General features: G+C 42.8%; 1 protein-coding gene across 1 annotated transcript in view; it reads left to right on the top strand.

Moving 5' to 3' along the window:
• Positions 1 to 27030, top strand: part of NLRP13 (NLR family pyrin domain containing 13) — a 38856-nt gene that overhangs the window by 8632 nt on the left and 3194 nt on the right. The window contains exons 4-9 of the mRNA XM_023184320.2: positions 538 to 603; positions 11102 to 12689; positions 14937 to 15107; positions 18117 to 18281; positions 21238 to 21408; positions 24120 to 24290. Of these exons, the coding sequence (XP_023040088.2) occupies positions 538 to 603; positions 11102 to 12689; positions 14937 to 15107; positions 18117 to 18281; positions 21238 to 21408; positions 24120 to 24290 (2332 nt within the window). The remainder of the gene's footprint in view (positions 1 to 537; positions 604 to 11101; positions 12690 to 14936; positions 15108 to 18116; positions 18282 to 21237; positions 21409 to 24119; positions 24291 to 27030) is intronic.

The raw sequence follows: 27030 nt of genomic DNA, 5'->3' as shown, positions 1-27030 counted from the left end.
ATTTCATTGGTCCACGTTTGCTGCCTATGCTGAAACTTCTTGAATTTATGGTACATAAAAAATTTTAAGCTCTTTCCATCTAGTATTTATTAAATAATAACTTATGGCTGGGCAGAGTGGCTCATGTGTGTAATCCCAGCACTTTGGGAGGCCGAGGTAGGCAGATCACTTCAAGTCAAGAGTTTGAGACCAGCCTGGCCAACATGGTGAAACCCCATCTCTACTAAAAATACAAAAATCAGCCGGGCCTGGTGGTGTGTGCCTGTAATCCCAGCTGCTCAGGAGGCTGAGGCAGGAGAATCTCTTGAACCTGGGAGGCAAAGGTTGCAGTGAGCCAAGATGGTACCACTGCACTCTAGTGTGGGTGACAGAGCGAGACTCCATCTCTTAAATAAATATAAACTGCATTCTGATTCCTCCAGTCTCTTCACTCTCAAGTTTGCCATAGAAAGATTTGGTTCTACTGAGAGCCTTTATCATGGTGGCCCATTTTCAGTCTGGGGTATTTTCATATCTCATCATCACTGTTTATTTCAGGGAATGTACTGGTCCAGGGATGCCAAGATCCAAACCAAGAAGAACCAGAGATGCTAGAAGAAGCAGGTGTATACACTACTTTATGTTGGTAATGGACAGGTTGCTCGATGAGCACTGGTTTTACTAGATCCAGAGTAGAGTTGCCTCCTACTGACATTTTCCTCAATTTATGGTATGCAAGAAATTAAAAGCTCTTCCCAATTACTTGTTCCAGTACAATTTATTGAAAAAGGCCGGGTCCAATCCGCAGACCCTGGCCGAATGATGGATGAAAAAATGCACTCAGACACAGATATCCAGTGAAAGAGCAGGCTAGGGGACCGGGCTGCCCACAGACACTGAGGAGGGTGCTGTAAAGAGTTAGCAGCTGTGGCCCTGACAAGCTGGCATTGCAGGCATTTATTTAGAACAGATTTAATGACAAAGGCCTTGAGTCAACAGACCTGTGGGCAATTCACATGGTCATGCTCTGCCCCTGCATGTGGGTGATGAAAGGCCATGTTTCTGGAGACATGATAAACAAGCTATTCAGACAAACTCCCCTGCATTCTTTTGTACCTACTTGTTACCCTTTGCCCTGGGGTAAGAACCACAGCCTTCAACTCATTCTTAGCTGAAGCTTTGTAACCCCCCCCACACCCCACTGCCTTCTAAGGTTTGCATTTTTCCTACAATTTCTCCCACCACCGTGACCAATCGCCTACAGAAAAATAGGTTACTATAAACTGGATTATCTGCTTTTCCTGTAGGTTCTCACACACTGATGTCTGCTCTGGACTTTATACTTTTGTTAAATAACTGATATTGAGGTTACCTATTAACAGGTGAATTAATAGGCATCTGTAGCTTTTCTGTCGGTGGCCCTATGGAGATTTTCACACTGAGAAAGTAAAACACACGTTCTAGTACTGTTTAGTTTTATCAAAGAAATAGCTGTGCATGTATGCAAGCCCCAAAGAGTCACAGAAACAGAACTTGTAATGCAAACCATCAATCCTCCAGGCCAGCTCTTGAGGGCTGCTCTACAGAGACATCCACCCACGACTCTTGGGGGCTACTTGTGATATTTGTTTCTATGGCCGTAAGTGATTAATATTTCCTGCTATTTCTTAGTTTTCCAATCAGTTATCTACTGACTTCTTGTCATGGTAGGTATCTCTCTTCCCTTCTATCCTCCCATGACATCATTTCTCCTGTGTGTGACAGCATCAGCATTCAGTATCCTGGGCCTATAAATGGATGCTGAGTCTTGCAATGAAGGTTGTGTGCTGCAGTAGTTTCCTAGGGCCACTGTTATCCAATTGTATGACATACTGGATAGCTTAAAACAAATGTGCCAGGCATGATGGCTCGCGCCTGTAATCCCAGCACTTTGGGAGGCTGAGGCAGGCAGATCACGAGTTCAAGAGATCAAGACCATCCTGGCCAACATGGTGAAACCCCGTCTCTAGTAAAAATACAAAAATTAGCTGGGCGTGGTGGCATGTACCTGTAGCCCCAGCTACTTGGGAGGCTGAGGCAGGAGAATTGCTTCAACCTGGGAGGCGGAGCTTGCAGCAAGCTGAGATTGTGCTACTGCACTCCAGCCTGGCGACAGAACAAGACTCCATCTCAAAAAAAAAAAAAAAAAAAAAAAAAAGAAGAAACAAAAACCAACAAAACAACTCTTTGAGAGGCCAAATGATATGGTTTGGCTGTGTCCCCACCCAAATCTCATCTTGAATTCCCATGTGTCATGGGAGGGACCTGATGGGAGGTAACTGATTCATGGGGTGGGTCTTGCCCTCGCTGTTGTCATGATAGTGAATAAGTTTCCAGAGATCTGATGGTTTTATAAAGGGGTGTTCCCCTGCACATGCCCTCTCGCCTCCCAGCATGTAAGTCATGTCTTTGCTCCCGCTTCAACTTCTGCCATGATTGTGAGGCCTCCCCAGCCATGTGGAACTGTGAGTCCGTCAAACTTGTTTTTCTTTATAAATTACCCAGTCTTGGGTACGTCTTTATTAGCAGTGTGAGAACAGACTAATACATCAAATAACTGAAATCAAGGTGTTGGTAGAAAGGCTCTAGGGGGAAGATCTGTTCTGGTCTCTTCCAGCTCTGGTGGCTGCCAGTATTTCTTGGGTTGTGGCCTCATGACTCATCTCCACCTCTGTGGCCTCATTGCCACTGCTATGTCTTTTCCTCTGGGTGTCTGTGCCTCATCTCCGTCTGTTCCTACATTAGGAGGATACCGTGCAATTGTATTAGCCACCCCACCTCCACCAAGATAATTCAGGATAAGTTTCTCTTCTCCAGATCCTTAATCATTTTTCTGGGATCACATCGAGTAATATTTATTCTTTTGCCATATACCTTTATATAGATATGTCATGGTTTATATTTAACCTTTTCCTGTTGACAGAAATCTAGGCTTCCAGGCTTTTTAAAAAACATTAAGCAATACTTTGATAAATGTCCATATCATACTGTGCATATCCATAAATATTTCTGTAGAAGACAGTCTTAGGGTAGGACTCCTAGACAAAAAGATATATATAATCTAAAGTTTATAGTCAAATTGATCCTCTAAAAGGCTGTAAAAAAATGTCATCCACTGTGATATTGTGGGTGTCTTTTTCCTTCCAACTATCAGTAAAAATTCTTTCAAATATTTGCCAAATTAATAGAAATACTATCTTGACTCAATACATATTTTGCATTCCATTTTGTTACATAGATATATCGTGTAGTGGTAAAGTCTGGGCTTTTGGTGAAGCCATCACCTGAATTGTCTGCATTGTACCTATTAAAGGAATTTTTCATCCATCAATTCCCTCCTACCTTCCCACCCTTCTGGGTCTCCAATGTCTATTATTCCATTGTGCATGTACATGTGTACACATTATTTAGCTCTGACTTATAAGTGAGAACATGTGGTATTTGTTATCCTGTGTCGGACTTATTTCACTTAAGATAATGGCCTCCGCTTCTATCCATATTACTGAGAAATACATTATTTTTTATGAATACTCTTCATGTGTATACACACACACCACATTTATCCAACCATCCATTAATAGACACTTAAGCTGATTCCATATCTTTGCTATTGTGAATACTGCTGCAATAAGCACAGGAGTGCAGGTATCTTTGATTTTTTTTTTTTTCTTGGAGTAGATATCCAGTAGTGAGATGGCTAGATCAAATGGTAGTTCTATTTTTAGTTCTTTGAGAAATCTCCTAATATTTTCATAGATTTTGTACTAATTTACTTTCATACCAACAGTGTACAAGTGTTCTATTTTCTCTGAATCCTTGTGAACATTTGGGTTTTTTGACAGAGGCTTTAATTTGCATTTCTCTGCCTAGTGGTAATGAGAATTTTTTTAATGCTTCTCGACTATATGTATGTTTTCTCTTTAAAAATGTCTGCTCATGTCCTTTCTCCATTTTTTAATGGGATTATTTTGTTTAAATTGAGTTCCTTGTGGGTTCTGGATATTAGCCCTTTGAATGTATACTTTGCAAATATTTTCTCCTATTCTGCAGGATATCTGTTCACTTGATTACTTCTGCTGTGTAGACACTTTTTAATTAAGTCACATTGGTTCATTTTTGTTTTTCTTGCATTTGCTTTTGAGGTCTTAGTCATGAATTCTTTTCCAAGGCTAATGTCCAGAAAAGTTTTCCTTAGATTTTCTTCTAGGATTTTTACAGTTTCGGGTCTTACATTTAAATCTTTATTCCATCTTGAGTTACCTTTTGGATATGGTGAGAGACAGGGACCAGTTTTATGCTCCTGCATATGGCTAGCCAGCTTTCCCAGCACCATTTATTGAATAGACTGCCCTTTCCCCAGTGTATGCTTTTATTGACTTTGTGGAAGATCAGCTAGCTGTGGATATATAACTTTATTTCTGGTCTCTCTGTTACATTGATCTATGTTTATTTTTGTACTAGTACCATGCTGTTTTGTTTACTATATCCTGGTAGTATAATTTGAAGTCAGGTAATGTGATGCATACAGATTTGTCCTTTTTGCTTCTGATTGTTTTGGCTATTAGGGCTCTTTCTTGGTTCCATAAGAATTTTAGGATTGTTTTCTCTAATTCTATGAAACATGTCGCTGGGAGTTTGATAGGAATTGCATTGAATTGATACATTGGAAAGTATGGTCATCTCAATGACATTTAGTCTTGTGATCCATGAGCATTACTTGTGTCATCTATAATTTCTTAAGTTTTTTTGCAGTTTTCCTTGTGGAGATCTTTGACCTCTTTGGTTGAACATTCCTAGGTGTTTTTTTTTTTTTTTTTTTTTTACGCTATTGTAAATGGATTGCCTTCTTAATTTGGTCCTCATCTTGATCATTATGGTGTATAGAAAGGCTATACATTGATTTATTTTAATACTAAAATTTTATAAATTCATTTATCAAATCTAGGAGTCTTTTGAAGGAGTTTTTAGCATTTTCTAGATATAAGATCATATTATCAACAGATAATTTGGCTTCTTCCTTTGCAATTTAGATACCTTTTATTCCTTTCTCTTGCCTGATTGCTCTGACTGTCAGTACTGTGTTGAATAGGAGTGGCGAAAGTCGGCATCCTTGTCTTTTTCCAGTTCTTGGGGAGACTGTTTTCAACTTTTTCACATTCAGTATAACGTGGGTTGTGGGTTTGTCATATATGGCTTTTATTAATTTGACATATGTTCCTTTGAAGCTTAGTTTGTTGAGGGTTTTTAATGAAGGGATGCTGAATCTTACCAAATGCTTCTATGCATCTGTGGAGATGATCATATAGTTTTGTTTTTAATTCTGTTTATATGGTGAATCACATTTACTGATTTGTGAGTGTTGAATCGTCCCTGTATTCCTGGATTAAAACCTACTTGGTCATGGTATATTATCTTTTTTATGTGTTGTTGGATTCAGTTTTCTGGTATTGAAGATTTTTACACTTACGTTCATCAGGGATAGTGGTCTGTAGTTGTCTTTTTGTGTCCTTGTTGAGCTTTGGTATCAGGATGATACTGGCTTCATAAAAGGAGATAGCGGATACTCCCTCCTCTTCAACTTTTTTTTCTGCAACAGTTTCAGTAGGATTGGTACTGGTTCTTTTTTTATGTCTTGTACAATTTGGTTGTGAAATACATCTGGTACTAGGATTTTTTTGTTAATTTTTTTTTTAAATTACTGATTCACTCACTCCTTGTTTTTGATCTGTTCAGGATTTATATTCTTGATTCAATCTTGGTAGGTTGTATATTCCCAGAAATTTATTCCTTCTTCGTTTTTTAGTTTGAGTATAGAGTTGTCCATAGTAGTCTCTGATCTTCTGTATTTCTGTGGTATCAGTTGTAATGTTTCCTTCTTCATTTCTGATTGAGTTTGTTTAATCTTCTCTTCATTCATTAGTTAGTGTAGCTAGCCATCGATCAATCTTGTTTATCTTTTAAAGTAACCAACCTTTGGTTCTATTGATCCTTTGTATTGTTATTTTGGTCTCTATTTCTGCTCTGATTTGTTATTTTTCTTCTAGCTTTGGGTTTGATTTGTTCTTATTCTTTTTCTTTGAGTTGCATTGTTAGGTTGTTAATTTGTATTTTTTTTTAATGTAAGCATTTAATGTTATAAACTTCTTAAAACTGATTTTGCTGTATCAGAGGTTTTGATGTGTCTCCATTTTAGTTTCAAAAAACTTCATTTCTGTCTTAATTTTGTCATTGAACTAAAGATTGTTTAGGAGCAGTTGTTTAATTTCTATGCATTTGCATAGCTTCAGGAGTTTGTCTTGAGACTGATTTCTAGTTTTATTTCACTGTAGTCTGAGAAGATACTTGATACAATTTCAATTTTTAAAAAATTTATTGAGCCTTCTTTTGTAGCCTAACATATGGTCTATTTCAAGGAATGTTCCATGCACTGATGAAAACAATGTATATTCTGCAGTTGTTGAGTAGAAGGTTCTGTAAATGTGTGTTAGGTTCATTTGGTCTAAAGTCCAATTTAAATTCAGACTTCCTTTGTTGATTTTCTGTCTTGATCTGTCTAGTGCTGTTAGTGGGGTGTTGAAGTCTCCCACTATTATTATTGTTTTGCTGTCTTTAGGTCTAGTATTTGTTTTATGAATCTAGGTACTCTGATATGGATGTATATATATTTAGGATTGTTATATCTTCTTGAATTGATCCTTTTATCATTATATAATAAACTTCTTTGCCTTTTCTTAAACTATTGCTGGTTGAAAGTCTCTTTCAATTAATATAAGTATAGCTACTCCAGTTTGCTTTTTGTGCAGCAAAGGGGGAAAAGTGGAATCTTTTTCTAACCTTTTACCTTCAGTCTATAGTGAAGTAAGATGAGTTTTTTTTTAAGCAACATATATTTGGCTTATGTTTTAAAATCTATTCTTCCAATTTATATATTTTAAGAAGAGCATTTAATCCATGTATGTTGACGGTTAATATTGATATATGACCTTTTTTCCAGTTACAACGTTGATTTCTAGTTGCTTTGCAGATTTTGTTGTTGTTGTTCCTTTTCTTTGTGATTTGATGGAATTCTGTCATGCTATCATTTGACTTCTTTCTTTCTCCTTTGTGTAATTGCTTTATAAGACTGGTGTATTCTATACTTTTGTGTGTTTTTATGATGGCAAGTATCACCATTTTTATTTCCATGTTTAGAACTCCTTCCAGTATTTCCTGTAGTACAAGTCTAGTGGTGACAAATTCCCTCACTGTTTGCTTGTCTGAGAAAGATTTTATTTATTCATTTATAAAGCTTATTGTAGAAGGATACAATACAAACTGGGGTTAACAGTTTTTATTTCTTTAAACAAAAGACCTTTGAAAATAGAATTCCAATTCCTTCTAGCTTGTAAGTTTTCTGCTGAGAAGTCTGCTGTTAGTCTGATGGGATTTACTTCATACGTGACTAGATTCTTTTCTCTTACTGATTTCAGGAGGTTTTTTCCTTCACATTAAACTTAGTCTGATAAATAAATATCATAGTGAGGACCTACTTGCAATGCATTTTTTTGGAGTTCATTAAGCCTCTTATATTAGGATGCCTAGATCTCTTGCCAGAGTAGGGAAGTTTTTCTCAATTATTACCACAACAGGTTTTTTAAAACTTTATGCTTTTTCTTCTCCCTCAGGAATACCTATGATTCATAGGTTCAGACATTGTATGTAGTCCCATACCTTTTGAAGGCTTTGTTCATTTTTTAAAATCTCGTTTATTTTTGTCTGACTAAATTAATTTGAAAGACCTTCAAGTTCTGAGATTCTTTCCGCTTCTTTGTCTAATCTGTTGTTGAAATTTTCAGCTATATTTTGTAACTTCAATAAATTTTCACTTCCAGAAGTTTTATTTTATTTTTCTCTCAAAAACCTCTTTGGTGAATTTCTCATTCATATCCTGAATTTATTTTCTGATTTCTTTGTACAAATTTTATTATTTCTCTTGGATCTCACTGAGCTTCTTTAAAATATTTTAAATTATTTATCTGGCATTTTTTACCTTTTAATTTTGGTTAGGGTCCATTGGTTAGGATTCATTGCTAGAGAGTTAGTACAATCCTTTGGGGGTGTCATAACACCCTGGGTTTTTTCATATGCCAAGAATTGTACACTAGTTTCTTACGTGAAGAAACTATCACTTCTTATTTTTGCATTTACTGTTTAGATGGGACTATTTTTTTCCCTTGAGGATGTGACTATAACATATGTTTAGTAGGGTCATTTGGCTTTTCTGAGTGCTTTCATTGACAAAGACTCTGTATGAATTCCTTGGTTATAGACAGTATTAGTGCAGTGGCTTTCTAAATGTGGTTTTAGTAGTGGTTTACTAGGTGTGTGCGTAGGCTCTTGGTCTCCTGTGGAGCCAGGTTGGTGAGGTCTTGAAGCTTATCTGGTTCCCAAACACTGTTGACTTGTGTCAGCAGCTTTCGTATTGGGTTGTATAGTTTGACATCTAGTCCAGCAGATGACCCTTGCAGGTTAGAGCCAGCTGCAGCAGTTGCAGTAGCTTTTATGCTTGATCTTTGTTCACCAGGAGAAACTTTCTTGTGCATCAGGCAATGGGCTGATCTGTGGAATGCATAGTGGCTCGGGCTTCACGATCAGTCATGGAGGGGTGGTAGTGAAGTTGGGTGCAGCTGGACAAGGCAAGCCTATCCTAGCTGATCTCTGCTGGCCAAGTTGGCCTCTCTTCCTTTTTCTGTGCCCCAGCTTCTTCCTATGAGTTCTCTGTTGGGCTCGAGTATTCTCTCCTGATACTGTATTCGAATTGTGATTATCTATTGGTTTTGTTTGTTTTTTGAGACAGTCTTGCCCCATTGCCTAGGCTGGATTATAGTGGTATGATCTTGGCTTGCTGCAACCTCCGCCTCCGTGGTTCAAGTGATTCTCCAGCCTCAGCCTCCTGAGTAGCTGGGATTACAGGTGTGTGCCACCACGCCTGGCTACTTGTTGTATTTTTAGTAGAGACGGGGTTTCACCATGTTGGTCAGGCTGGTCTTGAACTCCTGACCTCAGGTGATCCACCTGCCTTGGCCTCCCAAAGTGCTGGGATTACAGGCATGAGCCACCGCACACGGTTGTAATTACCTATTTGTAAGTTTGGTTCTAAGAACTGGCACCCAATATCTCTAGTCAGCCATCTCGAACCTCCTCAATCCACAACACTTACTTTTTCTTTGTGGTGAGAACACTTAAAATCTATTCTTTCCGAAATGCTGAACTATATAATACATTGTTATTAACTATAGTTACATTGCTATGCAATACATCACAGAACTCATTCCTCTTGTCTACCTGAAACTTTGTACCCTTTGCTCAAAATTTCTCCTCTTCCTCTCTCCTTCTCCCACCCCTTTCCCCAGCCTCTGGTAATCACCATTCGACTCTCTACTTCTGAATTTTAATTTTTTAGATTCCACATACAAGTGGCATTTGTCTTTATGTGTCTGACTTATTTCACTTGGCAAGAAAAAATCAGTATGTCAGAGAGATTTTCACTCCCATGTTCATTGCAGCACTATTCAAAATAGCCAAGATATGAAATCAACCTAGGTATCCATTGACAGATGAATGGATAAAGAAAATAAGGCCTATAGATGTAAAAGAATACTATTCAGCCTTTAAAAAGAAGGAAATTCTATCATTTGTGACTATATGGATGAACCTGGATATTATGGTAAATGAAATAAGTCAGGCACAAAAAGGCAATTACTGCCCCATCTCACTAATATATGGGATCTAAAAAACTTATAGAAGTAGAAAGTAGAATGGTGATTACCACTCATTCCTAATTTTTTTTTACAGATATGTAATAGTTACATATCCTTATGGGGTATATTCTGCTAATACATTCTAGTCTACCAGGTGCCCACTTTCACTTAGATGAAGATAGTAGTAGCTTTCTGCCTGTTTTCCCTGTCTCCTTTCTTACACTGATGCATCATAATCTAATCTTTACAAAACCAAGAGCTTTAAAAAATTAAGGTGTCTCATTCCTTGGTTTTCGAAGCAAAGATATTCACGATCCAGCCTCCTACCACGTGCCTTGGTCACTGTACTCTAGAATGCTCATTTCTGTCTCAGGATACTTAACAGGCCCCAGAAGGCCTCTAAGAACAGCTATAGGCTCAATCCCTCCTCACCCCAGCCTCTCTAGACATGCTGGCTCTTGTGCTGTGACTGACCCCACAGTCTTCATTTTGGGAAGAAACCCAGGAATGGGAAGAATGGGAGAGACAAAGCCTTGATCTTCAGGGCAACCTAGAGTCCAAGCCCTCAGCAGCTGAAGCTGTATGGTCACAGGGACCTGGGAAACTGGCAGGCTCTACAGTTACCGGTTCCCTAGTGAGTTGGGTCAGTCTTCAGTGAGTGGGAGACTCTCATCTGCCCCAAACCCTTGTTGCCCTCAAGTGTTTCGAGGAAGTGAGATACAATCTGATAGCTGGTGAGTGAGGAGGGCTCATGGGGCCGCCTCTTCTGGCTAGAAGGTGTTTCTGGGGTTCTGAGCTGGTCAGAGAATGGGTAGGCACCCTCAGGGGCTTGCAGAAAAAATTCTGGGTAGGCATTCACCTTGGCCTTCCATCCTGTCTGAAAGGACTTCAGACTGACTTCTCTTCTGATGATTCTTCTCCACTCTCAGTGTATTTTCCTCTAGTGAGAGACATCTCACTATGATCCCTTCTCTGCCCTCTCCTAAAGGTGTTCTTGATCTCTCTTACGTTGTTCTGTATTTTTCATTTGTATATACCATCAAATTATTTAACTGTCTTCACCTTTTGCAACTTTTTTTTTTCTTTTGAGACAGAGTCTCACTCTGTCACCCAGGCTGGAGTGCAGTGGCACGATCTCGGCTCACGGCAAGCTCCGCCTCCTGGGTTCACGCCCTTCTCCTGCCTCAGCCTCCTTTTATAACTTTCTACCACTGCATTCCCACAAAACCTGGGAAGGCAGGGTTTGTCTTATTCAAGTCTTTGGGGTAGGAACTTTGTAATTGAATCATTCCTAATTCTGAAACTTATTCTTGCCATTGTTCTCCCCCCTTCCCCATCTCTAGACCACAGAAGAAAATACAGAGAGAAGATGAAGGCTAAACTTTTGGAGACATGGGACAACATCGATTGGCCTAAAGACCACATATATATCCGTAATACATCAGAGGGTGAACATGAGGAACTGCAGCGCCTACTGGATCCTAAGAGGACTAGAACCCAGGCTCAGACGACAGTCTGGGTGGGGAGGGCAGGGGTTGGGAAGACCACCTTGGCAATGCAGGTTATGCTGCACTGGGCAAATGGAGTTCTCTTTCAGCAAAGATTCTCCTATGTTTTCTTTCTCAGCTGCCATAAAATAAGGTACATGAAAGAAACTACCTTTGCTGAATTGATTTCTTTGGATTGGCCCGATTCTGATGCCCCCATTGAAGAGTTCATGTCTCAACCAGAGAAGCTCCTGTTTATTATCGATGGCTTTGAGGAAATAATCATATCTGAGCCAAGTTCTGAGAGCTTGGATGATGGCTCACCATGTACAGACTGGTACCAGGAACTCCCGGTGACCAAAATCCTACTCAGCTTGGTGAAGAAAGAATTGGTTCCCCTGGCTACCTTACTGATCACGATCAAGACCTGTTTTGTGACAGATCTTAAGCCCTCGTTAGTGAATCCCTGCTTTGTACAAATTACAGGGTTCACAGGGGAAGACCTGTGGGTATATTTCATGAGACACTTTGAAGACTCAAGGGAGGTTGAGAAAATCCTGCGACAGATAAGAAAAAACGAAAATCTCTTTCATTCCTGCAGTGCCCCCATGGTGTGTTGGACCGTATGTTCCTGTCTGAAGCAGTCGAAGGTGAGGTATTATGATCTCCAGTCAATCACACAGACCACCACCAGTCTGTATGCCTATTTTTTCTCCAACTTGTTCTCCACAGCAGAGGTGGATTTGGCAGATGAAAGCTGGCCAGGACAATGGAGGGCCCTCTGCAATCTGGCCATACAGGGGCTGTGGTCTATGAGCTTCACGTTTGACAGAGAAGACACTGAGCTCGAGGGCCTGGAAGTGCCTTTCATTGATTGTCTCTACAAGTTCAGTATTCTTCAAAAAGGCAATGACTGTAGGGGTTGCATTACTTTCACCCACCTAAGTTTCCAGGAGTTTTTTGCAGCCATGTCCTTCGTGCTAGAGGAACCTGGAGAACTCCTTCTCCATTCCACAAAGCCACAAGAGATGAAGATATTACTGCGAGACGTCTTGCTTAACAAAGAAGCCTATTGGACTCCAGTGGTTCTGTTCTTCTTTGGTCTTTTAAAGAAAAACCTAGCAAGAGAACTGGAAGATACTTTGCATTGTAAAATGTCTCCCAGGGTAATGGAGGAATTATTAAAGTGGGGAGAAGAGTTAGGTAAGGCTGAAAGTGCCTCTCTCCAATTTCACGTTCTACAACTTTTTCACTGCCTACACGAGTCCCAGGAGGAAGACTTCGCGAAGAAGATGCTGGGTCATATCTTTGAAGTTGACCTTAATATTCTGGGGAACGAAGAACTCCAAGCTTCTTCATTTTGCCTAAAGCACTGTAAAAGGTTAGATAAGCTAAGGCTTTCTGTTAGCAGTCACATCCTTGAAAGGGACTTGGAAATTCTGGAGTGAGTATTACAAACCATTTCTTTCTCAACTTTCTCCTGTTTTCTCAGGCTCTGTGCAAATTCTTTCATGCAAAACCAGGGATGTGTTGTTCTGTATTCATGCTTCTGACCAAATGGTCTGGAGCAGCTCCATCTTGAAAGAATATTGTCCTTTAGGCATCATCTAGTTTCCTAGCTAATTTAATTGATCTACTTACAGATAGATCTTTATATCTTAGGCGTACAATATGGAAGGTTTAAGTACCAGGCATTGTGCTAAGGCATCTACTTGTATGTAACTGAATGTCCATGACTGAGTGGTTATTAGTTGGGTGTGGTGGCACACACCTGTGGTCCCAGGCACTTGGGGGCTGTGGTGGGAGGATTGCTTAAGCCAAGGAGGCAGTGGTTGCAGTGAGTGGAGATCACATCATTGCACTCCAGCCTGGGCAACAGAGTGAGACCCTGTCTCAAAAACAAAATAAAGAATAACCACCCCCAAGGTGAGGCTGATATACATTAAAATTTGAGAACCACTGCTCCACACATAGGAACATTTTCCTTTGCTCATTTCTCTGTCTCCTTTTGCTACAGTGCTGAGTGCTGTCAACCCTCCCAATGGATCATGGAAACTAGGGGTGGTCTTGCAACCCCCACGCCCCCCACCCAACAGATCTAGGGAGCCAAAGACTTACCACAGATACTTGAGGTTGTAAGCTGAGTGTCTCAAAGCTTTGAGAATCAGGGGAACAGTCATTCCCAGCTCGTTAGAGCTCAAGTTCAGATGGGTCAGCTTGCTGTAACCCAGAAGGACAAGAATGAGGTCCTGCAAAACTAAGCTTATTATTTTTACTTCAGTAAGGGAGAGACACCTTACAGAGTCTAGTCATGTCTCGGGAGCAGAAAGTCAAAGGACATGTATAGAGTTCTAGAACCTGAGCTGGATGATTTTTAAGGTGGGTGAGTTTTAGGGTGGGTAATGAAAGATACAGAATTGGTTTGGATTGGACAGAGTTTCAGATAACTGCCTTGCATCGATAGGCCAGAGTCTTGAAGCAAGTGTTGAGGATTAGCATGGGTACGTAAGTCAGGAAGTTGGCTCCTAATCTTATCTACCAAGAGCAGCTCTTTCCTGGAGCAGGTAGTGAAGGTGTTTTTGTCCAATTCCAATATTATTTGCCACAAAAACAGGCCTGTATGCTTCGTCCCAGGTGGCTGAGTACAGGGACATTAAACCGCACATTGATTTCAGTTTTCAATTCCTATCCTGGGGATATTCTGATTAAGCAGATATGAGATGGGCCCCAGAAATCTTTATTTGAAAATGGACATGTGTGTTCACAATTCCCCTGCCCCATTCCTACCCACCCCTGCCAAAACTGGAAACATGACTCTTAACAGTGCTGCAACTGTGGGCTTGCAGGGTATAACTGCATATACCCTTTAGGTACTTAAGAAATGTTTCTTCTATTTTACTTCCCTCATCTCTTGTGAAATAAAAAGCTTGATTTATGACTTTAATGCTCGATTACTCTTAATAAAATTCAGTGCCCATTGCATTAGGAATTTTTTTTTTTTTTTTTTTTTTTGAGACGGAGTCTTGCTCTGTCGCCCAGGCTGGAGTGCAGTGGCGCAATCTCAGCTCACTGCAACCTCCGCCTCCCGGGTTCACGCCATTCTCCTGCCTCAGCCTCCTTAGTAGCTGGGACTACAGGCGCCTGCCACCATACCCGGCTAACTTTTTGTATTTTTTAGTAGAGACGGGGTTTCACTGTGTTAGCCAGGATGATCTTGATCTCCTGACCTTGTAATTGGCCCACCTTGGCCTCCCAAAGTGCTGGGATTACAGGTGTGAGCCACCGTGCCCAGTCTTTTTTTTTTTTTGAGACGGAGTCTCACTCTGTCACCCATTCTGGAGTGCAATGGTGTGATCTCAGCTCACTGCAACCTCCACCTCCCAGGTTCAAGCCATTCTCCTGCCTCAGCCTCCCGAGTAACTGGGATTACAGGCATGCACCACTACGCCTGGTTAGTAGAGATGGGGCTTCACCACATTGGCCATGGTGGTCTCAAACTCCAGACGTCAAGTGATCCTTCTGCTTTGGCCTCCCAAAGTGGTGGGATTACAGGCGTGAGCCACTGCACCCAGCCCCATTAGGAAAATTGTAATAATTTTGTTAGGGCTTTTTTCTGTGTCCTGTAGGTTGTGTTCCAGGTGCTGTTTGAGGCTAATTTGCTGTTATGGTGTTCTCTCTCTCCCTCATGAAGGACAAGCGAGGTTGATTCCAGGATGCATGCATGGAACAGTATTTGTTCTACATTGGTCACGAATGAGAATCTGCATGAGCTAGACCTGAGTAACAGCAAACTTCATGCTTCCTCTGTGAAGGGTCTCTGTCTTGCACTGAAAAATCCAAGATGCAACGTCCAGAAACTGACGTAAGTGTGAGATGCCAGCAGCTCAAGAGGATACCCTGGGAGAATCACCCACCTTCTCTCTTTTGATGAGTACTTCTCTGGATCATGAGGTCAGGAGATCGAGACCATCCTGGCTGACATGGTGAAACCCCATCTCTGCTAAAAAATACAAAAAATTAGCCGGGGTTGGTGGTTGGCGTCTGTAGTCCCAGCTATCCAGGTGGATGAGGCAGGAGAATGGCGCAAATCTGGGAGGCGGAGCTTACAGTGAGCCGAGTTCACGGCACTGCACTCCAGCCTGGGTGACAGAGTGAGACACTGTCTCAAAAAAAACAAGATTCCCAGGAGCTCAACTGCAGAGATCCCGCATGTTTGGGGTGGGACCTGAGAATGAGCGCTTCTCACAGGCTCCCATGTCATGCTGCTCTTGCTGGATGGTGGACCACACTTAGAGTAGTGTTGACATGCAGGCCATCCAACCTCTGGCTATCTGCCAGAAGGCAAGCTAGGTGCTCAGGAGGATACAATAAACTGTGCTTGTATTTATGAAACTGCTACTTAGGCAAAGTAGGCTGAAATTTTAAAATGCTGATCTATCATGAATGATCTCATGCTAGAGGTACCTGTAGACAAAGTAATTTTTCCCTGGGGCCTCAGTCCTGCTGTTTTGAGCTGGATTTGAAGGAGTAGAAAACCTCAAGGATATGGTGGAGTCAAAGCACTCAAGAGGAGCTACAGACACGTGTAGTCGGAGACTGTTTCGTGTCTTAAGCAACAGTAGCTAGTGTCTGATGGGTCACTGCTGCCTTCCGTGAGTACCGGGCGTCTCCTGTGTGCCAGGTTCTGTTCTCAGTTCGGAGGTTCTAGCAGTGAAGCCAACAGATGACTCCTGCTGTCAGGGATCTTACATTGTGTCAGGAAAGCAAACAAAATGATCAGAATAGGATCCAAGAGGATGGCATCTCCTGAAGAAACCTGGGGGCTCAGAAAGGATGCGTGAGGAGGAAGGTGGCTTGCATTTTTTCGGTAGGAAAGGCAAAAGGGTCTCACTGAAAAGGTATTTGGGTAAAGATTGAGGTGACTCGATGTAAGGAAGGAGGAGGGACTGTGTCTGTGGATACCTGGGGGAAAACATTCCAAGACGAGAAAACAAGATAGAAGGCACCATGAGGAGAATGTACTTAATATGTTCAAATGATATCAAGAAAGCCGTCAGCACTTCTGTTACCAGTTCTGGACATTTATTTCTGTCCAGTGACATGTTGGAGCCAGCTCCTACAAGCTGGTGAGAGCCACTTGTGTGTGTACCTGTCTTCTGTAACTCTGTTTAGTGACAGCAAGTAGGCAGCTTGAAATTGGCCATGACCAGCTTGGAGAATTTACACCACAGAAATTGGCAAAGCTATAAATTAGGACTTTTTTTTTTTCCTGGAGATCCAGGGGTAACATTTATCAGCATACCACTGCATTTGATGTGTATGTCCTTCCTATTGGAGGCAACACCAGAGTTTCCTAGGCTTGTCCTGGGATGAATTACGGAGAAAGATGAGCTGCAGGAAAGGGAAAAAGTATGTGAATTAAAAAAAAAAAAAACCTTTTAAAATAAAGGTGAGCAGATGGAGTGTCCTCTCCAGAGCTGGAGGACAGCTGTGGACGGAAGTGTATTGGTCCCCTGCTAATATGATCCAAGGAGGAATGAATGACAGGGTCTCAGATCTGGCTTGAAAATAGGAAGAAATGAGCAAATGGAGGTGGGCCTTGCATAACAATTAAGGGGGGGAAACTATAGAGAAATGCATAGCGTTGAATCTGAGGTGGGATTTGTTTGAATGATCTGGCATCTAGGCCAGTGAATTCTACCTTGGTTTTCCCCCACCATTAGGTCTTACTTTTCCAGGTCTAAAGCCTAGATGCGTGCATTGATTCAACCAGTTAAGAGTGAAAGGTTTGATCAGAATTTTCCTCAAACCTCAGTGGTACTGAGTGAGCTGGACCAAACTCATGAGAGGCAGGCATAGGAGCCTGTGGCCTTCATTTGTTTTTTAAAAATACATTTAAGTTCATGGGTACAACTATGTTTGTTACACAGGTAAATGTGTGTCATGGGGTTTGTGATACAGATTATTTCATCACCCAGATATTAATCCCAGTACCCATTAATTATTTTTCCTGATCCTCTGCCTTTTCCCACTCTTCACCTTCCAACAGGCCCTGGTGTTCCTCTGTTTCCATGTGTTCTCATCATTTAGCTCCCACTTATAAGTGAGGACGTGTCATATTTGGTTTTCTGTTCCTGCATTAGCTTCCTAAGGATGATGGCCTCCAGCTCCATCCATGTTCTCGTAAAGGACATGATCCCATTCTTTTTTATGACTGCATAGTATTCCATGGTGTATAGGTACCACATTTTCTTGTTTAGTCCATCATTGATGAGCATTTAGGTTGATCTCCTGTCTTTGCTATTGTGAATAGTGCTGCAATGAACATACATGTGCATGTGTCTTTATAATAGAACGATTTATGTTCCTTTGGGCATATACCCAGTAATGGGATTGGGCAGTCTTCTTTTTAAATTTTTCTTTTAATATTAAAATTTTGGTCTTTAGTTCTCAAGATAAGGAGAAAGAAGTTCAAGAAAATGCAAGACAGTTATTCTTGCTGGGCTTGAGTTATTCTTTCTAGGTTGGATTGTATGTGTGTCGCAGGGGGTCACACATACAATACACCTACTCCTAGAAGAGTAGGTGGCCCCAGGACCTCCTCATGGCAGATCTGTAGGAGAGGTGGAGAGGGAGGGGAGGGATTCCTCACTGCGTACATGCAACCGAGTTTACTGATTTTTGGGAGGAGTATAGATTAGTTTTCATTTTCAAGGTCCAGTACCATGGCTCAGCCGTGGTTTTAGATGCCTTGTGTACCCTGTATAACCTTGGCAGTGCGTGTGGTAGAAGGCAGGGTGAGGAGGCAGACGGGATCCTGGAAACCAGTTTTCTCCCCCAATCCAGCTTTCATGTCCCTTCCCTTCCTCAGGTGCAAATCGGTAACTCCCGAGTGGGTTCTGCAGGACCTCATTCTTGTCCTTCAGGGTAACAGCAAGCTGACCCATCTGAACTTCAGCTCTAACAAGCTGGGAGCGACTGTCCCCCTGATTCTTAAAGCTTTGAAACATTCAGCTTGCAACCTCAAATATCTGTGGTAAGTCTCTGGCTCCCTAGATCTGTCAAGGGGGGTTGCAAGACCACCCCTTGCTTCCACGATCCACTGGGAGGGCTGACAGTACACAGCATTTTAGCAAAAGGAGACAGAGAAAGATGAGCAAAGGAAAATGTTCCTATGTGTGGAGCAGTGGTTCTCAAATTTTAATGTATATCAGCCTCACATTGGGGGAGGTTATTTTTTATTTTGTTTTGTTTTTGAGACAGGGTCTCACTCTGTTGCCCACACTGGAATGTAGTGATGCAATCTCCGCTTGCTGCAACCACTGCCTCCTTGGCTCAAGCAATCCTTCCGCCGCAGCCCCTGAGTGGCTGGGACCACAGGTGTGTGCCACCATACCCAGTGAATTTTTCTACTTTTTGTAGAGATGGGGTTTTGCCATGTTGGCCGGGCTGGTCTTGAACTCGTGGACTCAAGCGATCTGCCTGCCTCGGCCTCTTGAGTGCTGGAATTACAGGCGTGAGTCACTGTGCCTGCCCCAACCTAGTGGGTGTTTTAAAATACAGATTCCAGGCCAGGCATGGTGGCTCATGCCTGTAATCTCAGAACTTTGGGAGGCCCAGGTGGGCAGATCACAAGGTCAGGAGTTTGAGACCAGCCTGGCCAACATGGTGAAACCCGTCTCTACTAAAAAATACAAAAATTAGTAGGGCATGGTGGCATATGCCTGTAATCCCAGCTACTCAGGAGGCTGAGGCAGGAGAATCGATTGAACCTGGGAGGCAGAGGTTGCAGTGAGCCAAGATTGTGCCACTGCACTCCAGCCTGGGCAACAGAGCAAGATTCCAACCAAAAAAAAAAAAAAAAAAGAAAAAAATGCAGATTCCAGGAACTCAACTGCAGAGATCCTGCATGTTTGGGGTGGGACCTGAGAATGAGCACTTCTAATAGGCTACATGTCATGCTGCCCTTGCTGGATCATGGACCACACTTTGAGTAGCGCTGACACGTAGGCCATCCAACCTCTGAAAGGGATGAGGCAGAGGGAGAAAGCTTTCATTCATGGAGCAGGGGGGTCTGTAAATGCAGATCACTCTTTTGAAGAGTAATGGTCTGTCTTGGGGTCTCTGTGATAGGTTGGAGTCCTGTGGCCTTACCCACCAGATTTGTCAGCTCTTTCTCAAACTCACTGAGAACACGAGTCTCAACTTCCTCAGCCTGGGGGACAACGATCTCTCTGATGTGAAAAGCCTGAGGGAGTCCTCCACGCTACCAATGTGTCCCTTGAAGGAGCTGTCGTAAGTCTTGCGGCCTTCTCAAAGCATCTTCCTTGCAAGTTGGGGTGGCACAGCGGGGGTGGCAGTGGGGTATGCTTTGGGGAACCTCGGGGATCCCCCTACTCTTTACTTGTAACATTGACTTTCTTTCTTTCTTTCTTTCCTTTCTTTCTTTTTCTTTCTCTTTCTCTTTCTCTTTCTTTCTTCCTTCCTTCCTCCCTCCCTCCCTCCTTCCTTTCTTCCTTCCTTCCTTTCTTTCTTTTTCTTTCTTTTTCTCTTCCTTCCTTCCTTCTCTTCCTTCCTTCCTATCTTTATCTCTATCTCTTTTTCTATCTCTATCTCTATCCCTTTCTATCTCTTTCTATCTCTGTTTCTATGTATCTATGTTTCTTTCTTTCTTTCTGTGTCTGTCTCTTTGTATCTATCACTCTCTTTCTATCTCTCTCTATCCTTTTTCTCTTTTATCTATCTCTCTATCCCTCTATCTCTATCTCTTTCTCTCTCCATATATATATATCTCTATCTCTCTCTCTTTGTCTGTCTCTATCTCTGTATCTCTCTATATCTCTGTCTGTCTCTCTGTCTCTGTCTGTCTCTGTTTCTGTCTGTCTCTCTGCCTGTCTGTTGGTCATCTATCCTCAGCTCACTGCAACCTCCACCTCCTGGGTTCAAGCAATTCTCCCACCTCAGCCTCCAGAATAACTGGAATTACAGGCACACACCACTATCCCCAGCTAATTTTTGTAATTTTAGTAGAGATGGGGTTTTACCATGTTGGCCAGGTTGGTCTCCAACTCCTGACCTCAATTGATCCACCCGCCTTGGCCTCCCAAGGTGCTGGGATTCCAGGCGTGAGCCACTGCGCCTGGCCTCTTCTTCCTTCCTACCACCTTAGGTATCAGTTCCAGCCAGCTTTCCCCTCACTTTGATCACGGCTATCTCACCCAGCAGCCTTTCTTTGCATAATCTCCTTAGGCTTCTTTGATCCTCCCCAGATCTAGGGGTTTTCAACTGGATTCTATTAAATTAGTTGAAACTGGGGATGATTTGATTTTTTCCCCCAGGGGATATCTGGCAATGCGTGGACAACGTATTTGGTTGTCCCGGTGGTGCAGGGGATGCTACTAGTGGGTAACACCTGGTGGGTAAAGGCTGGTTATTACTGACGTCCTGTAATGCACAGGGTGGTCCTGTCATTCTGCAACTAAGTGTGATCCAGCCCACACCTCAACAGGGCTGAGAAAATCCTACCTTGACTCACCTTTTTTTTTTTTTTTTTTTTTTTTTAAGATGGAGTCTCCCTCTGTCACCCAGGCTGGAGTGCAGTGGTGCAATCTTGGCTCACTGCAACCTCCACCTCTTGGGTTCAAGCAGTTCTCCTGCCTCAGCCTTTCTGAGTAGCTGGGACTACAGGTGCCTGCCACCATGCCCAGCCTTTTTTTTTTTTTCCTTTAAGTAGAGATGAGGTTTCACCGTGTTGGCCAGGCTGCTCTTGAACTCTTGACCTCAGGTGATCCGCCCGCCTTGGCCTCCCAAACTGCTGGGATTACAGGCGTGAGCCACTGCGCCTGGCCCTTTTTCTCCTTTAAGCTTTTGTTCTTTCTCCAATTTAATCTTCCCATAACATTTGGGTCTCGGGGGTTAAGGGGTTGAGAGAGAAAAGTAGAGGAACCTGGGCATCATGGCTGAGGCTCACCTTGTACCCGCAACTTCCACAGCCTGGAGAAATGTAACCTGTCGGCGGCCAGCTGTCAGGACCTGTCCTTGTTTCTCACCAGTATCCAACACGTAACTCGATTGTGCCTGGGATTTAATCAGCTCCAAGATGATGGCATCAAGCTGTTGTGTGCGGCCCTGACTCACCCCAAGTGTGCCTTAGAGAGACTGGAGTAAGTTTTCCCTGGTTCCGTTTCTAGAAATGGCTCTGTGGGCACAGATATCAAGAATAATGGTTTCTTCATCTGCTACCTATTTACATCATTAAAAAGTAACATTCACTGAGTAATTACTGTGTGCCAGGAATTGCTCTAAAACAGATTCTGAGTAGCATCCTAGATCTGTTGATTCCATCTCTGGAGTTTATGCCAAGAAAATTAATTTCCACAAGGACCTCAGGAAATAATGAATTTTTTGGTCAACCCATACGTGAGTTCTTAGCAGAGAGAGAACAAGGCCTCAGGGCTGGGGTGGTAGATATGACATTTACTTCCTGCCCATGTGGAAGATAGTTTTATGAGTGACATATGAAAATAAAACAATAGATATGAAGAAAAACAAAGAACAAGAATAGAATGACAGGCATGGGGTTGATTTCCCAGCAGGGTCTTCTCTCACCAACCTATTTGAAGAGGTGATACTAAAATTAGAGACTCAGATGAAGCAAGGGGAGGCAGCAGTATGCAGAGAAGGAACAGCGGAGTGAAAGGCCTGAGGTTGGGCCAGGCACAGTGGCTTGTGCCTGTAATCCCAGCACTTTGGGAGGCTGAGGCAGGCAGATCATGAGGTCAGGAGTTCAAGACCAGCCTGACTAACATGGTGAAACCCCATCCCTACTAAAAATACACACACAAAAATTAGCCAGGTGTGTGGCATGTGCCTGTAATCCCAGCTTCTCAGGAGGCTGAGGCAGGAGAATTGCTTGAACCCAGGAGCTGGAGGTTGCAGTGAGCAGAGATCGCGCCACTGCACTCCAGCCTGGACGACAGTGAGACTCTGTCTCAAAAAAAAAGGTGTGAGGTTGGAATGAGCACAGTATGTTGGAAGAACAAGGAGGAAGCTAGCATGGTTGGAGTAAAGTGAGTGAGGGTGATAGTGGGAGGAGATGGAGGTGCCTGGGACATGCTGGGCTGTGTAGGAATCTGTTTTGTCTGGGGTGAGATAGAAAGTCATCCTTGGATTGGAAGTGGGACATGACCTTAATCTGACCTACTTTGAAAGATCGTGCAGGCTGCTGTTGACAGGTAGACTACAGTTGGCACAAAAATACCAGTATGAGCAAGAGATGGGGCTCCTATCAACCAGGAGAGAGTGGCCCATGGGGAGGTTATAGGATTTTGGGATAGATGGGAAGGTAGAACCAATGGGGTTTGCTGATGGTTTCAAGGTGGTTTAGGAGGGAGGGTACCAAGAACACCTCCCAAAGGGTGAGGTTGGCAGCTAGGTAAAGGGTGGGACCATTCTCCAACACAGGGAAGATTGGGGGCACAGCTGGGTCTGGGTGAAAAGAGTTTGGGTTGGGGATATAGGAGCTTGAGATGCCTATCGAATAACCACGCAGAGATGTCACGTGAGCAGTGGTAGGCAGGACTGCGGGAATCCAGAGGATTGCTGTGCGAGGATGAGAGACCCCGTACAGTGTGGACACATCGTGAGATTCTTTAGATCTCCTCTTCTCTAGCTGCATTGTGCTGCTGTGGTGCAGGTGTGGAATAGAGGGAAAGCTGGGTTTTGCAGAGACTGGACAACTTCCTGAGACTGAGTATAAAAAACAGAAAGGCCAAGAGCCTTTAGGTGTCACCAAGTTCATGATCCTGGAGAACCACAGACTCTGGCAAAGGAGCAAAGGGCCAGTACCCACTGAGCACTGAGTCTGCAAGAACAGGAATATCGATAGGTGATTCATACATATAATGTGAGTTAATCATACATGTGTGTAATTATGTATATGATAATATAATGCGTAGAACTGTAACACCATTATTATAATTAGTAGTAGAACCTTAATATAACTATAACCCTAATAATTATAATTGTGTTAATTCTACCCATTATAACATGATCATACACATATAATTACATATTGTAATTTTAACCAATTATAATTGTAATTATATAATTACAACTAATTATAATATAGTTATATATTATAACAAATTATTAAATTATAATTTATAATTTATTGTAATTATATGTATATACATGTATCATTATAACATATATTTCATTATATATTTTAGTGATATATGTGTATTATATATGTAATATATAGTTAATATTTAATATATTAATGTATGATAGTATATAACTACATATATTTTAAAACTTACATGTTAACACAAACATATTATGCAATACATACATATCTAACATATGCCATCTCTATTAGTGACATAATAATCTTCTATAACCTGCACACTGCCTGTTTGCCAAGTGCCATCCCAAGCACATGCACTGCTCTTGGGCTCACTGGCAGCTCTCTGCTAGACCATCCTACTGCACTTTGGAAGGCAATGAAGGCTGAAAAGAGTGCAGGAGCTTGTTGAGGGTCTCCCAGCTGCTGACAGACAAGCCCATTTGGACCCATGCCCAACTGGCTCCAGAACCTTGGAGCCTTGAAAGTTTTTTTCTCTATTTTTTCCTAAACGAATCACTAGCGAGAAGCACACACTTGATGTGCCCACTGTAGAAATCTGGACCGAGGGAGGGTTATGATACGCAAGGTACTAGCATAGACTGGGTTGGTGTCCAGCGGAAAAGAAAGGCCACGTGGTCCAGGGAGCTGCTGCATGTGTAGACTCGGAGGCGGCCTGAGGCTATGCCCCGGGAGCCTCCATCTGGGCTGCTTCCCTGAGCATCCGTCTCTGTGGCTCTCACCCTGCAGGCTCTGGTTTTGCCAGCTGGGAGCACCCAGTTGCAGGTACTTGTCAGATGCTCTCCTGCAGAACAGGAGCCTGGCACACCTAAATCTGAGCAAGAACCGCCTGGGAGATGAGGGAGTCAAGTTCCTGTGTGAGGCCTTGGGTCGCCCGGATTGTAACCTGCAGAGCCTGAAGTAAGTTTTCTTGGCTCCCTCTCAGTGAGTGGCTGGAGGAGAGCGATGGGAATTGACCCCCCCATGCCTGAGTTCCTGATGGGGTTTGAGTGAGGTGTGGACGAGCTCTTTGTCATAGAGGAGCTTCTGGTTTTGTTAGGGGTGTGGGATGGGGAAAGTGGGATGACTGTGAATGTGTATGTGTCTGGGGGACCTCGAGACCAGCCCCCAGGTTTGATGTTTCAATGGGAGGACTGGGGATTCAGCCCGGAGTTGTATTCACGGCTACACTTCATCAGGGTGAAAGGACACAAGGCAGATCAGCAAAGAGAAAGGGACTTGGGACAGAGCCCAGAGGAAACCAGACATAAGCTCCCAAGAGTCCTCTTCCCCATGTAGTTACATGTGGGATGTGACAAGGTTTCTCTTCAAATAGCCTGATCAATCCTTTATTCTTTAATCCACAGTACCCCTCCCCTTCCCTTCCCTTTTTTTCTTTTTCTTTCTGCCTTTACATGTCCAGGCACCAGCAGCTTCTCAGGATTCGCTCACATTCCTTTCCTTATTTGGGAAGAAAACTGGCTCTCTAGCTCATCATCGCAGAAGATTTCTTTGCCTTCTCCCCTTTCTCCCTTACGGACCCACATTATCTAAGAGAAAGGTCAAATGTTTAGCCAATCAGGTCTAGTTTAGATTGTGCGGTTCGACCCCAGCCAATGGGGAAAGGACACGGGGTCAGGATTTGCATCAGGGATAAAAACTTTCATTTTCCTTTGTTCTGTGTGCTCTCCGGGTGACTGGCCAAAGAGAAGGATCCCTATGGGCAGAAGTCAATTGGCTTTGCTGAGAACTCCTTTGTCTGAGTGCTCGTTTTCCTTAAGATTCCAAGCTTTATTTCCAACATCACGCAAGACACACAATTCCTCCGGCCAGCAGCTGTGGCAATCATGCCAAGTGCAGTCTACCAGGGCAGCCCACTGGAGACCCTCTGCCCGGGGTTTTTACTGGGTGCTGGTGATGTGTGATCTAGCGTGTACCAAGACGTGAGCCACCGCACCTGGCCGGTCAATGGATTTTTTATTCTTCCAGGGGAATTTGAAACCAAGAGTAGAGAGAGAGCATATACTCCGATCTATGCTCAAACTTCAACAATCACTGATTTATGACCTATCTCCTTTCATTAAAGCTTCACCAACACTCAGTAATGGGATTGCTGGGTCAAACGGGCTTTCTGGTTCTAGACTGAAGAATGGCCACACTGTCTTCCACAATGGTTGAACTAATTTCTCCCTCTAAGATGATTTTGAGGCCCATCCCGTGGGTGATATCTCTTCCTTTGTAAACACAAAGTAGTTTTATATTTGCATCTACATTTATAATATAAGAATGAAGTTGAGTGTGTTTTCAAATGCTGACAACCATTGATAAAAACTTTTTTTTTTTTTTTTTTACCAGTTGCATTTTGTTTTTTTCCCTACTCACTTGTAGGGAATTCTTCCTTGTTTTTAGAAGCTTAATTTTTTTATTGTAAATTTACTATCTGTATATGTTTTGGGTGTGCAAAGTGTTACGATTATGAATACAAAGTGGAATAATTAAGTTAGTTAACGTGTCCATCACCTCAAATACTTTTTTGTGGTGACAATATTTGAAATTATGTTTGCAATTTTGAAAGGTACAATGTTCTATTAAGTACATTCGCGATGACATGCAATAGATCTCAAAAAAAAAAATCATACTCCTGCTAAGATTTTTGTACCCTTTGACCACCATGTCTAAACTCCAGGGAGAGCTGACTGTCTTTGGTTTGATTTGCAGGTATCATTTACCAGGCTGGCAGTTCTCATACACTTGGCCTTTGAGGGGTTAGCCACATGGACATTGTTCACATAGTCAAAACTGTTTTTATTTTTATTTATTTATTTATTTATTGTTTTGAGACAGACTCTTGCTCTGTCGCCCAGGCTGGAGTGCAGTGGCACAATCTCGGCTTAGTGCAACCTCCGCCTCCCGGATTTAAGCGATTCTCCTGCCTCAGCCTCCCGAGTAGCTGGGATTACAGGTGCCCGCCACCATGCCTGGATAATTTTTATATTTTTAGTAGAGACAGGGTTTCACCATGTTGGGCAGGCTGGTCTCGATCTCCTGACCTCGTGATCCACCTGCCTCGGCCTCCCAAAGTGCTGGGATTACAGGCATGAGCCACCACACCCGGCCAAACCTTTTTTTGCAGGGGAGAGGGGGTTTAAGGATTTTGGATTGCCATGCGCCTTCTCCACATAAGGGTATCAGCCTTCCAATGTTCTTCTCTCTCCTCCTGTCTCTTCCTTGTCCCTCCTCTCCTCATCCCTCCCCACCTCATCCCATATTTTCTCCAAATAGTCACCTGGATTAACTATCTTGAACTTATTATGGTATAGTAATTTATTCTGGGAAATTCAGACCTGCTATTATAGGAGATTCCTGGTATCTTCAGCTCAACTGTTGAGCTTGAGGGCTGATAATGGTGCACTGTGATAACCAAGCCAACTCTGGGTGCTGGGGGGTAACCACCACAGAGAGGCGCGTCACACTCATGCACCTGCGGGGGGCGTGGGAGGGACAGGGCTGGACTGCTGTACCCTGTGCTTTCTTTCTATCTCAGGCAAACAGAGCACCTGCAGGTGTCTCGGCCCTCCTGACTCGCTTCCTCCTCATTTCAGGCTTGGGACAGAAGTCTGGCTTCAGGATGTCTCCTTGCCTTGGACGTGAGACGGGCAGG

The sequence above is a fragment of the Piliocolobus tephrosceles genome, chromosome 21 (genome assembly GCF_002776525.5).
Source record: "Piliocolobus tephrosceles isolate RC106 chromosome 21, ASM277652v3, whole genome shotgun sequence".
Lineage (NCBI taxonomy): Eukaryota > Metazoa > Chordata > Mammalia > Primates > Cercopithecidae > Piliocolobus > Piliocolobus tephrosceles.
This window is presented reverse-complemented; position numbering and strand designations above follow the sequence as displayed.